The sequence below is a fragment of the Hyposmocoma kahamanoa genome, unplaced genomic scaffold (genome assembly GCF_003589595.1).
Source record: "Hyposmocoma kahamanoa isolate Upper Pololo Valley unplaced genomic scaffold, ASM358959v1 180, whole genome shotgun sequence".
Lineage (NCBI taxonomy): Eukaryota > Metazoa > Arthropoda > Insecta > Lepidoptera > Cosmopterigidae > Hyposmocoma > Hyposmocoma kahamanoa.
In genome coordinates, this window is record NW_020653711.1 from 2,089,796 (window position 1) to 2,103,778 (window position 13,983).

At 36.0% G+C, this 13,983-nt stretch overlaps 1 protein-coding gene across 1 annotated transcript in view; it reads left to right on the forward strand.

Moving 5' to 3' along the window:
* The window catches only part of LOC113225907 (small G protein signaling modulator 2-like), a 60,170-nt gene that overhangs the window by 25,655 nt on the left and 20,532 nt on the right, over window positions 1-13,983 (forward strand). The window contains exon 3 of the mRNA XM_026458374.1: window positions 12,384-12,603. Coding sequence (XP_026314159.1) covers window positions 12,384-12,603 — 220 coding nt within the window. The remainder of the gene's footprint in view (window positions 1-12,383; window positions 12,604-13,983) is intronic.

The following is a 13,983-nucleotide window of genomic DNA, read 5'->3' on the forward strand; positions in this document are numbered from 1 at the left end:
ATAAAGAGTTATTAGGTAGACTCTTACCCCTAAAAGGGCCGAGTTATACTGAATTACAGATACGTATTCATAAGTACATGATAGGGCTGTAGCCTGTTATACACTAATTAGAATTGACACATGATTTAGATTGTAATGATTATAACTTAGTAAAAGAATCAAAATTAGACGCGATTTAATTTCAACAACTCCGTCCGCTGTCGCAATCGAGCGGGGAGTAACGATGGAACGAAACAAAATCAGGATGTGAGGCAAAAGAATGGAACAATTCTAAATTTAAATTTAAATACGAGTGGCCAGGAACCGGAGAAAGGCGATAAAAAGGTGACGATAGGAGGAGGTCACGCCGTCACAATCTACGTGCAATTAATGTCTGCTAAGCTATTTCAAGATCATTAGCTCATTTCTCAGTTGATGTAGAGATCTCAGTATTTATTTTATTTGCACCAGACTAATAGAGTTGGAATTTGGTATACTATGTAAATCTTATGACACTATAATGATATTGAGAAATCTTGATCTGATGCAGCCGCCAGGGCAGTCTGCAATACCCAATACCTCAGTTACTTACCTCAGTGTCTCGACGAGTAGTTGACTTTCGGTTGGTAACTAAGGTCTGACGATGGAGCAGGAAAGTGGACGCAGAAAATAAGCTTTATTAACCAGTTCATAGATAGTGACGATGTTTACTGTAAAATTCAATATCAGTACATGATAATAAGGGATACACCGTTTCGCTGTATGGATGTCAAATCTCAGTACAGAGTACTAATTGCCACCCTTAGAGGTGGAATATTTTCTTCAAATTTAAATGGGACTTCTTAGGTACCTTCTTTCCAACAAAAAAAGAATCATTAAAATCGGTTACAAATGCCGCCGCATTTTTTAAACGACTTCAAAAAAAAGGAGGAGGTTCTCTATTCGACTGTTTTGTTTTTTTCCGGCATTTGTGCACCGATTTTAATTATTCTTTTTTTGTTGGAAAGATGGTACCTCCATAGTGGTCTCATTTTATTCTGAAGAAAATCATCCAACCCCCTAAGGATGGCTGTTCAGGCATGAAGACTCATTTTTATAAATAGCGCCTAATTTTATTATAAAGAGCATTATTTTAATGGTTGATTTTGCTATTCTCCAATTGAAGGCGTTTTTCTCTCTCAATATATTAGTACTTTGAGCAGTGAGAACTGATTTTTATTATCTCCTGTGTGTGTCCCGTACATTATCGTTGACCGAAGCCGGGATGAATCCGGGTTTGCGCACTTTCCGATGACCGATTTCAATAAATATTGGCAAATAGAAGTCATTCTTCGAACTCCTGAGTTCGGTTTTTTTAGTACTCTGTACTGAGATTATTACTTTTTAACTTAAATATCTTTGGCATTTTGCAGAAAGGGCGAAATGATGTTTCGAAACATTTCATTTTCAGTGGATTATGTTTTAGGTATTAACGGCTGGATTCGAACCAACGTTGTCTAGCAAACCGTGCTAGACATTAAAAAAAACAGAAACAAAGATCTGCAACAAGCACATACAAAAAATTTGTAAGGTCCGCTGGTTGGTTCCGTGGCATAGCGTCTGCCACGGTTTGCTAGAAGACGTTTTGGTTTGAATACAACGTAAAAATAAACGACATATGGAATCTTGCAACTGACCAGCCGAATACTGCACCTAACATAATATAATACAATGTAACTTAGTTAATTGTTCTAAAAGCTTTTAAGCATAATTTAATGACGCGCACTAACTTAGGACGAGCGCCAACATGTTTAAAGTGATTTCCAGTAGTTCGTATATTTTATAATTGAACTCAGTAACCGCAGGAAATAATTTAGGCTACCATTGAAACACAGTCCACTTCTAGACAAGATTTTTGTAAACGTTCCCAACTGACGGGACGAACAAGTCGTGTGCCTGGTAGTAAGGGACACACCTGTCCATAACAGTTGCAATGCCTCTTATTGTTTTAAATAATAATAATAATAATAATAATAATAATAACGCACACACTCAACATAGCCCCGCACTAGGGAAACCCTGTATCGCGGGTGCCATGGACACACACGTAGACAACCACAAATTACACCCAAACTCACGAGAGAAATAAATGTAAGCCATACAAACATTTCTCCCGGCCCGGGAATCGAACCTGGGACCTCTGTGTGGCAGTCCGGCATGGTAACCGTTCGGCCACTGAGGCAGTCATATCAAATCACAAAGATCGGAGGGGTATTACCACAGAACAATATACAGTAGAAATGGTTAGTTACGACGCGTGGCAACAGTGGGTCTCGTTACACCACAGTCCGCCATTTTCCAGTCCGCCATTTTCGCTTTGTATGGTGTGGTTGCGTCATTTTTTCTCGCGAATTCTCGACAATCGTACAAAAATGCTTATTACGCTGTTTTGGAGTGCGAAAATGATAGCCGTACCAAAAACATTACCCGTGGTAGAACTTCATGTCATCGGTAAGTATTTTAATATATTTTCAATTTTCTGTTTATCGAATTGATTTTTTGTACTGCAACAAATGAAAGTAAACATTATCCCAGAACAATATGGTCAAGTTTTGTCTTATGCAGAACTAAGTAAACATCTCCAATTTTCCACTTTAGTAGCAAACAAAAGGTTAGCGAAAAGATGCTTCGTGAGTGTTTTGTTACTTTTGAACTTAATTGATCGAAATAAAGGTCATTATGCAATGTGTGTTATAAAGAAGACATCTGTAAGACAAAGTGCATGGTATACGTTCGTCATTTAATAGAACTGCATCGAGAATGAATGACGGTGGATGTCACGATTGCTTGTCATAGCTATAGAAAAGAAAAGAGGGAATCTTTCATATTTTTTTTTTTATAATATCAAGAGACGGGACGGACAAGTCGTGCGCCTGATGGTAAGCTACACGCCTGTCCATAAGAGTTGCAGTTCCACTCAGAGCTTTAACTCGCAAGGATCTGAGTGGCAGTCCACTGCACTCGTCACCCTGAGACATAAGTTGACAAGTCTCATGTGCCTGTAATTTCACCAGCACCCTTACCCTTCAAAACCGGAACACAGTAATGCTGACATTACTACTTGGCGGCAGAAGTAGGTAAGGTGGCAGTACTTCCTTAGACGAACTCTCGAACGAAGGAGCTCTACTGCTATTTTTTAAAATGATTAAATACTGAGGTCTGCTTGTTTTTTTTTATGTATGTTTAATTGGAAAATACATGTCGATGAGGTATGTTCGAAGCATAGAATACTGTTGAACAAATTTTATCACTTTAAATCGCTGTTAGATAAAAGTAGTCTCCGTGTAGTGTTATTACGCGTTGGTTGATTCTTTGCTGAGTTACGGGCTGAGTTGTTATGGCCGAACCTTTGAAACATACATTAACGACGTAGAAATCCTACAAATAAGATTTTTGAAATATAGTAAGTCGTAAAACCAAGAATAGTTGTAAGGGAGACTATGATAAACTATTTATCTACGTAAAAGAAAAAGTTCAATATTTGGCCGCTATTGAAAACTATTATAAAACTTAATTTAAAATTAATGTAACGAACAAGATAATACTGTGGCATATGGCATAGGTAAGCATGTCCAAAAGTAAACAATTATTATTGGTAAAAGAACAATTAGAAAAAAATAAGATAGGTTTTACTTCACATGCAAAATACATAAATTTCAAACAAAACAAAAAAATAATAAAAATAAATTCAAGTTCAAATAAAAAATAATAAAAAGAAGCATAAAGAATAAAAAAGAAACGCGTCAAAAGGGTCCATGACTCAGTCTCTGAGGACTATGTTAATTACATAGCCTTCTCTGTTATTTTGTCATGGCCCGTCATAATATGGAACATCACAATTCAAATAATAATCTCATTATATTATGTTACATGCTATGTACAAGAAAAATCAAAATGAAAATAACTGTAGACGTTTAGGCACTAAAAATTTGACAAAAGCAACAAAGAAAGTAATCAATTTGAATAATAAGTAAATATTTTAAAACACACATCAAATAATTGTAGACAATTAAGCACTAAGTAAATAAAATTAGAAATTTCTTGCCAGTTATATATAATAAGACAGATTTTTTGCGAGGCAGAGAATCTTATGTAAATGCACTTTGAAGAAAAAATAAAAATTTATACGTCTTGAAAGCAAGTAAATTTCGTTTAATTCTACATAGGTCTTGATAAAAATACTCGTACGAGGCATACTATAGTTTTCTGATTGGGAATGTAACCTCGCCAACAAACTACTATTGCAGTTTGGTAAGAAATTGTACTATGTTTTCTTGTATGCCTTATTTGTATGAAATAAATAAAACATAAAAAAATGTTGTGCAGAAGATACTACTCAGATGTTAATCTTTCATCGTAGTCCAGGTACTTGCCGCAAGATGGCAGCACGTTGAACAAAATTTCAATATAAAACAAAACGTCTTAACTTGCAATAAGGTATTGAAGTTTCAACGATATAAAGCGACAGGATAAAGTTTAAATTATATTAACAATCCAGAATTTGTTCCATTTTTTTGAAGTATAAACCACGACCAACTATTATCAAGATTTTATAGTGTTTATCATTTCACACTGTTAGTACAATAGTATTAACTCAAAAAGTGTATTTCCTCAGAATCGACGAAAAACGAATTACTCGTTTCCGTGAAATATAATTAAAATGTAAGTATAGGTTATAGTTTATTATAAACAATTTCCTACTTGCCAAATATATTTAAAAATAAAAGAGAAAAAATAATTTCATATTTTTTTATAAGGACTATTTTGGCTAGAACTAGCTCATATAAAGCGTGTCTCATTTTGAGTTAATAAGATATCTTTTAGTCGTTTCTTACAAAATTCTAAAGACAGTTTTATTGACGTGTAGAGAATCAAATTTTACGTTCAATAATGGTAAAATCTTGAATTTCACATATTTTGAATTATAACACTATTGTAAATGCAATGCGATTTGTTTGTGTTCCTTTTTTTTTTTGCATTTTTTTTGCATTAATTGAGGCATAACACACTTACTTTCATAGTGTTTTTCTTTCGTGGGTACTACTACTGCTCCCGTCACCCTGAGACCTAAGTTGACAAGTACCATGTGCCTGTAATTTCACCAGCACCCTTACCCTTCAAAACCGGAACACGGTAATGCTGATATTACTGCTAGGCGGCAGTAATAGGTAAGATGACAAAAGGGCATCGCTTAAAATAAAAGAACTGCGCAGCAGAAGTACGCCGAGTGCACTAAAGAGAAAACAAAAGACGGTTCTTACTTACAAGGCTTCGTTTTATGTTTTGAAAAATACTTAGCGGCCATTGAAATGAACTGGCGGAGTAAAAGCTTTTGTTGCGCTGTTATACGTAATAAGACCTTTTTTATTTTCTTTTCAAATACGTTTGAAATGTCTTTTTCTAAAAGAAATACAAGGAAAGACACATTGCGTTTTAAAAGATTCTAGAATTATTCGAGAGAAAAATTCAACTACATTAGGTACAGCTTTAAAACGTAAAATTTCATTACGGATTTATTTCAAAAATGCGTATGTAGTAAAAACCATCATCATCATCAAACGTCGCACTGCTGCTGGCACGTATCACCGCTCAGGTCCGTCACACTGGCGCAATGCGGGTTGGAGACTCCAGAATTTTCCGAGGGTTGTGAACCTTCTTCGACGTACAGGTTTCATCACGATGTTTTCCTTCATCGAAAGCATTGAGCTACCGACAAAATCGAAAGGCTCTTTTTTATTATACAAGGGACGGGACGAACAAGTCGTGCGCCTGGTGGTAAGTGACACCCTTACCTTTCAAAATCGGAACGCAATAATGCACACATTACTGCTTGCCGGCAAAATTAGGTGAGGTGGCATTGCTTCCCTGCGGGGTGATTCACGTAATCAAACCGTTACGATATGGTAGCGATTTAGTCGTTGAACTGCTTTTTCGTATACACGTGTGACAGAATACGTCAACGAGTCCAATTTTAAAGTCGTTCGATCCAAATGTCGTTAAAGCGTTTTCTTGTATATGAATCGAACTTAAATCGACTCTAAGCGACAAGAATACGTATTGTATTCTGCTGAAATTTTGACAGTTCTTTCAATAGACTTCCGATGACTAAATGTCGAATTTCATAATCCAAGATGTCGATAATTAGTCGTTACGTCTCGATTCTAGTCGTATGGTTCAAGTGATACGTGAATACCCATTTTGGATAGGACTTCGATCGAACGACGTAACATCAACGATATTTTGATAGCTTGAACTTACGTGAATCGCACTGGACGAACTAGGAGCTCTACTGCTACTACTCATGGCAAATTTCAAATTAAATTTCGCGGATTCTTACAACCTTTACCTAGGCCATACCTAGTGCGTCGTGGTGAATGTTCACTGATCCCACGGCGCCGACTCAACCGGCGAGAGGGAAACCCGGGGGGGTTTTAGTGGGCTAGGCCTTCCAGTGTGGAGGGAGAGTCCCCACATAACCCCTGAGTCTCCCTGGGCTGAGGGATATCCATAAAGATTTCCCCCCCGTCAAAAAAAAAGGCCATACCTAGTGGGTGGTCTGCCACCCTCTAGTCTTTCGTCTTTCGGTACGCGGTCGCTACTCGAGAATTCTTCGGCCCCATCGGCCATCTGTTCTGCGAGCAATGTGTCCAGCCAACTGCTATTTATGTTTTGCAATTCTTTGGGCTATGTCGGTTACTCCGGTTCTTACGCGGATATCCTCATTACTAATTCGATTTCGCAATGAAACTAATATTTTCTAATAAAGATCTTTTATGTGAATATAACTTTTCTTTCTCAAAATCTCTAGTAGTCCTGCGTTATTCATGTAATCATTTTTGTTGTCATATCGACAGGCTGTCGTGCTTCTTTCTCTTAGAGGCCGGAAAATAGTCTAAGGTCTTTCTACGCGGGAGGAATATGTTACATGTTATAAATTTACATAGGCTTATTGCGTATCTACATAATCCTCTGTGAAAACAAAGCCGTGCGGTTCATCTAATATTGGTAGCTTATAAAATCGGATAATAGGATGAAAATTCAAACAGCGTCACTTTGTTTTGAAATGATCGAAATGAAATTTTTCATTTGTTTAGTTTAATTTGTTTAGTAAAATAAGCTCTATTAAGGTCGAGCAAAGCTGAGCTTTAATTAATTTTTAAGCGAAAGTAGTCTAATTGCGGCAATCAGCTACGAATAATCCTTTTAATTTATTGCGAGTGTTAGCGAAAGCACTAAAGGCTCTGGAAATAGGCGGGGAAACGTATTGAATATTTTTTGTTAAGGTTAAGGTGTCTAACTAGATTACATTAACACTTCCGATACCTAAGCTTTTTGTCTTTCTTTACAGATCTTTTTGTCTGCTTAACTTAGCAGTTTCTAAAGTACAGAATGTAGATTTTCGAGTAAAACCTTAAGAAACAAAAATATTATGTGTCGCTTACATATATATCTTTTAGATTCCACGATTGCCGACCTGCCACTAAACTGACGGAATAATTAGCCGTAGTGCATCACAAAGGTGCTGAGAGCAGTTCAGCAGTTTTGCAGGAATTCTCAAATGCATGATAAAGGTTTTTGTGTTATTGTGTAAAACTTTACATAATATAAATATTACGTAATAAATTCTTGAGTAAAACCTTACAAAACAGAAATATAATATAATGTGCCGCTAAGATATGTATCTTCTAGATTCCATTAACACTTAGGATTGCCAACCTGCCACTAAACTGACGGAATAATAAAATTAGCCGAAGTTCTCACAAAGTTGCCTTCAGTTACCTACTTATTATTATCTGAACAGTCAATAAAACAGAGTGTCCCTTCTAATGATTACGTTTTACGCACATTCTCCTTCTTTATTGCGCTATTTTATGGTCCGTACTCTTTGATCGTGCGAGTTTAGAGATAGGACATTTGTACAAATGAAACGAGCTAAAATCTCAGTGCGCTGCGAAGAGAATCTTTTTTAACGTTTCAAAATATTAAAGTAACTAAAGCACTTGTGTTATGGAAATCAGAAACAACGACGGTACCACAAATACTGGTGAAATACTGCTGATGAAATGCATGCATACATGATGAAATGAAAAAGATGGTGGTGATATTACAGCCACATAGGACTTGCCAACTTATGTCTCAGGGTGACGGGTAGTAAACTTCAGTGGTAGTGCCCCTGAGATCTTTGCAATTTTAAGCTCTGAGTGGCACAGTAACTGTAATGGACAGGCGTGTAGCTTACCATCAGGCGCACGACATATTCGTCCCATCACTTGATAAACAAAAAAAAAAGTTGAGTCTGCTTGTTAAGCAACTATTGAGTCTCAATAGAGTTATTTACGAGTAGGTTTTTTTTATTTATTTATTACAAATATAACTTAAAATAAGGTACATAGTAGAACTGGTGTCTCATAAACCTATTGCAGGTTTTTCTGTACACCACTGCTTGATTCATAATATTAATTAAAATGAACATGAGGGTAGAAAGATATTCCGCTCCGATATTATATTACTGCACATTATACGGGGTGCTAATTTAATACTTGTTAGCATGGTTAGATTTTAGTAATTTAAGTGTAAATTTAGCTATAGATATTAAGTTTTAGTGTAATATGTGAATTAACATGAGTAAAGGTGGATAAAAACTAGGGTCCCAATAAGGTTGTACTGTTTAATGTGTCATAATTTGTTAAGGAAATATTGTTTTAGTTTAGTCTTTATATTTTTAGGGTTAATCTCGTCTTTCAGATTTTTAGGGAGGTCATTGATAATTCGTGGAATCATATTTGTGTTTTGATGTTCCCCATACATATTATGCACTCTCGGGACAATTAGTTTAGGATTTGTTGCACTTCTCAACTGTTTTTTAATTATCTTAGGAACCTGTAAGTTTTTGTTGAAAAATTGTTCTATAAGTAGTGTATAGTCTCTTCTTTCGCTAACTGGTAGAACTTTGCAAAACTTAAACAGTTCATTGTTGTTTATAAATGTTTTCTTGATTTTTTCCGGTACAATTGTTTTTAGGATTCGTATTTGAAGTTCATCAAGGTGAGACTTACAGGTTCTCCCATAACTACTGAGACCATACTGTATTATGGAGTCAGCCAGTGCTTTATAGAGTGATAATAACGTGGGATATGGAATTTTGTATTTAATTATTGAGAACTTGGCAAGTACTGCTCTTAGTTTATCGCACACGTTATTTATGTGTTTAACCCATTTGAACCGACTGTCAATCACAAGGCCCAGGTAAGTTTGATGGTCAACCTGAGTAATGTGGTCACAGCTACATTTTCATCTTTGTGAGTTGTTGTGGAGACAAGCATGGTTATGAGCAATGAGCTGGACGTTGAAAGATTTTCGGTTTTTACCTATATATATAATATTATCAGAATAACCAATAGTATTAGAATTGTAATATATTCTCAGTGGAGTCGTAATGGAATTACAATGATTAGTGGTTTTAAGATAAAAAACTTACCGAAAATTTCGTGGAATTACATCTATTTGCCAAGTTTTATTGAAATCTGTTACCGAAAAGTGCGCGAAACCTGATTCATCCCCTAGTTTGCTAACTTTAGAGGCGGAATATTTTCTTCAAATTTAAATGGGACCAGTAGAACTCCTCGTGGAAGAGTTCATCCAGAGAAGTACTGTATTATTATTATTATTTCTGCTGCCAAGTAGTAATGTTAGCATTTCTGTGTTCCGGTTTAGAAGGGTAAGGGTGCTGGTGAAGTTACGGGCACATAGGACTTGTAAGTCCAAACTCATGGTACCACGATTTCGTTTAACCAAGGTAAACAACTCTTTTATGGGGAACTGTATACGTTTTTACAATAAGATTCCGGAGCATATATTAAGTTTATCATTTCCTAAGTTAAACAAAAAAGTAAAAACTACATTAAAAATATTTTGATCGAAAAATCATATTACAAAATTGAAGACTACGTGTTAGATAAAGATGTATGGAAAGACGACATGGCTCCAGAATCCACACAAATTTGATTCAAAGTGTATTCCATATTCCATTAAATTTATTTGAAAAGAGCAATCCCTAGAGTTTCTTGCTCGTTCTTCTCAGGGAGGTTAGCGTAGTGAACGAGCAGAAGCTTAAATGTGACGTTTTCAAGTATAAATTTATTTTACCTATGGAATAAATAATCTTTGACTTTGACTTTGTCAACTTATGTCTCAGGGTGACGGGCGCAGTGGCAGTGGCCCTCAGATCTTTGCGATTTAAAGCTCTGAATGGCACTGCGACTGTTATGGACAGGCGTGTAAGTTACCATCAGCACGACTCGTTCTTCTCGTCACTAGATATTATAAAAAAAACCTATACTGAGGTATCCTCTTTCCTTGAAAGAAATCAGTTCACAAAAAAAAAACAAAAAAATACAGTCGATTTGAGAACCTCCTCAATTTTTTTTAAGTCGGTTAAAAATTAGTAGACTGTTTTTTGCCTCGTATCTAGTTTGTACTTTACAAAATTAGCATAAATTTCATTTTGCTATAGTTACCAAAATTCGCTCCCATTACCTTCCGCAGGAATGTAAATTGAGCCTATGGCTGGACTAAGAGGCATTTGTAAGTAAGTTGTGATTATTTTCGTAACATGTATTTGAACACTGTGCAGCTCCCTCCCATGTCCTTGCAAGTGCGGGCGGCGCAAGCTCTGTCGCCGGAGCGGCCGAAAACCGCCAAAGGCTTAAATACGCCAACGTTAGTCAGTGTTACAGCTTTGTGCCCTTTGCGGTTGAAACCCCCGCGCCACTGCGCCCGTCACCTGAGACATAAGTTGACAAGTCTCGTGCCTTTAATTTCACCAGCACCTTTCCTTCAAAACCAGAGCACAGTAGTGTAAACTGGGGCGTAGCTCGTGTTGCGTAGCGAGAGGTACTTTTATAAATTTAAACTGGAATAATCTTCAAAACTTGGTTTATTGTATTCTTTCACATATTTTCTTATTCAGGTTACCTTCCGAACTCTCAAGATGTTCTCTTCTTTCTTATTTCATTTTTCAAACACATTCTAAATACAAAACTATATCACTCAGTCAGTGATTCTACTCATAGAGTAGAGCCTAGACTACAGTAGGTAATGCTAACATTAAGGCTTGGCAGTAGGAATAGGTAAGGTGACAGTACTGTCCCGGACGTACTCTTTCACAAGGAGCTATACTGCTATTTTCATAACACAACTGCTTTAACTACTTACTTTGGGATCGAAGCAACGTATGTGATGTTGTCTAATATATATTCATTATAATAAAAAAACTGTATATATAACCCTATATATACAGTTTTTTTATTATAATGTGTGTGGCCCCTAAGGACCCCCTTAGGGGCCACAGTCGAAACTTCAAGCGAACGAGCTGTCGGCTCGTAGAAGCCTCCAGTGACCAACAAGGCTTGCAGTTATTTCCGCCAAAGTATAAGTTTATCTATTTACAGGAGATATGTTGCCAGACGTTTGGGCACGATGCCCCAGGGCATGACACTGGAGGAAATTCTAGTTTCAAATACTATAATATACTGTGGTTATATTATTTCTCGAAATTATCTTACATAGTATCTGCAACAAATAAATCATTCTTTCATGTCTTTTAACACGTTACTGTATCAATGGCTACCTAAATGAAAATGTCTGTTTCCCACTTTATAGAAATGACGGCAGAGCTAAAAAGTTGCGTTTTCGGTTACCATAAAATTCTTTTTTATTCTGGTCCAGTTCTTTTTTAAGGTTTTTTGTTTTATTTTCAGTACAGCATCTCGTAAAGAAACAATATTGATGATTATAATATTCTGTAACAATATTGAATGTTACAACTTAAATTCTAATGTAAATTTGCCTTTGAAATTGGAAATTTGTTGTTGACCTTTAATTAATTAATCAATCTATTATACAGGGTTCATGGCTATGGGACACGGAAGGAATGTACTTTAAATGTCGTAGATAGGATCTTATTTTGTTTCATGGAGATATTATTTTATTTTTAAAAGAAGGAATACTTAACGTGACCATTATTTTTCTACTCAGAGCGGGACGCCTGTGAATTTATTATTGATTTGAAAATAAAACACATATTTATGGTAGTTACGAAATATTTAATGACTAAAAAAATAATAATAAAGGAATGAAAATTATAAAAAATTACAATAAATACCCAACCTTGTGAGCTGGCGTTATATATTTTTTGTTGTCGTGCCATTTTTTTATAATTAATGTCATGTGTGTCCTGTTTAGTCAAAACGGGACATTGTTAAGTATTTTGGAGACTGCGGGACACGAGGCTTAAAAGCGGGACACTACCGCTCTAAGCGAGACCAATGCATTTACATTTTACTCAGATCTATTTTCTTTCACAGATATCTCTGGATCCGTATCGCCCTCTTCGAGCGTCAACTAGCTAAAATAATCGAGCACTTAGTGAATAACGCAACTCGGTACTACGAACGGGACGCCCTTGTCGCCGACCCCGACTACGGAAGTATCTTGAGCTCGCTCCTGGTTGGACCTTGTGCGTTGGAATACTCCAAGGCGAAGGCCCCCGCTTGTTTTTGGACTGATCCGCCTGCTGACGAGTTGGTAAGAGTGGTATTATCATATTATCACACACACGCACGCTCACAAAAACATACACACGTACACATATCACGCGCGCGTACGCGCACACGCAAGTGGCAATATTTCGATGACACACTTGGGTAAGCAAACACTACGGAGAAATGTGTAGATTTCAGAGAACAACGTGTTTTGGGTGCAATCCAGACGTAGAGGTAGTTTTGCTACAATATATTTTCGTATGTATATTCGTTTAAAACCTAAACCTAAATGCATAAATCGTACACAAACAGTGTTTTTAACTGTGATGAAATCATGATACCAAAAAAACGAAATACTTATTCAATATATATATTACTTTACATTGATGAAAGAACATGTTCAAAGTGAAAATGATATCTGCAAAACTGAAGTGACTTAATATCCTCCAATATTAAACTTTGTAATTAAAACAATTGTCCAAACTTTGATTGACTACGAAATTAACGGAGTTTCTAGGTGTTCGAAAATTTACGGAAAATTTATACAATTACATAGTTGTAGTATGGTATAATAAGACAAGTAGTGTAACTCCTGATTGATCGCGTCAATGTCTACACGGCCTCTCGGAGCGTAGGGTTGTCACATAGTTATTTTATTACCCAGAGGTTGTAAACATAATTTAAGATAAATAAAGTATTCATCACAATATTTTCGTGCTATTTTGAAATAATCTTAGTCAAATGCAGTTCTTACGTGTCAATATTTGTATATCAGCATCGTCGATCGGTGTCTGGATGGGAGTATGATTATTAAATACAAATAGTGATTATGATTATATAATGATTTACTCATATCAGAATCTGGAGGTCCCATTGATGTTTTCTACAATAATCTTTATCGAATTCGTACCATTCTCCTCAAATATTTCAACTCTTCTTATTAGTACTGCCAAATTTATATCTATGTGAGTCTTTAGTAGCATTAGTTTTAAGTTGTAATCTCCCTCTTTTTTTGTAATCCTTATACAAATATGTTTATACTTCGCATAATAACGCTGTGTGTACAAGTATTAGGTCTACATTCTAGATTACGACTATAAAATGTATCTCAACATGTTCCACTGAATGTAAACTATTTTGTACATCCTATAAAATAAAAAATATAAAAACAAAATACACTTTTGATTTTGAGGCACTTTTGGTCAACCAATAACACAACAATAAACATGTCTACTATTTGATGTTATTATTTAAATACTGAGCGAACGCTTCAATTCTATAATTAATAGCACGTGAGACGACCCGCGCTATGCAACGCGAGATTATGCGAATGTGTGCATCCGTACACGGCGCGCAGCGGGGGTGCACACATACAAGCCACGTTGCTACTTTTGTATGGAGTTACACTACTTGTTTTAATGTA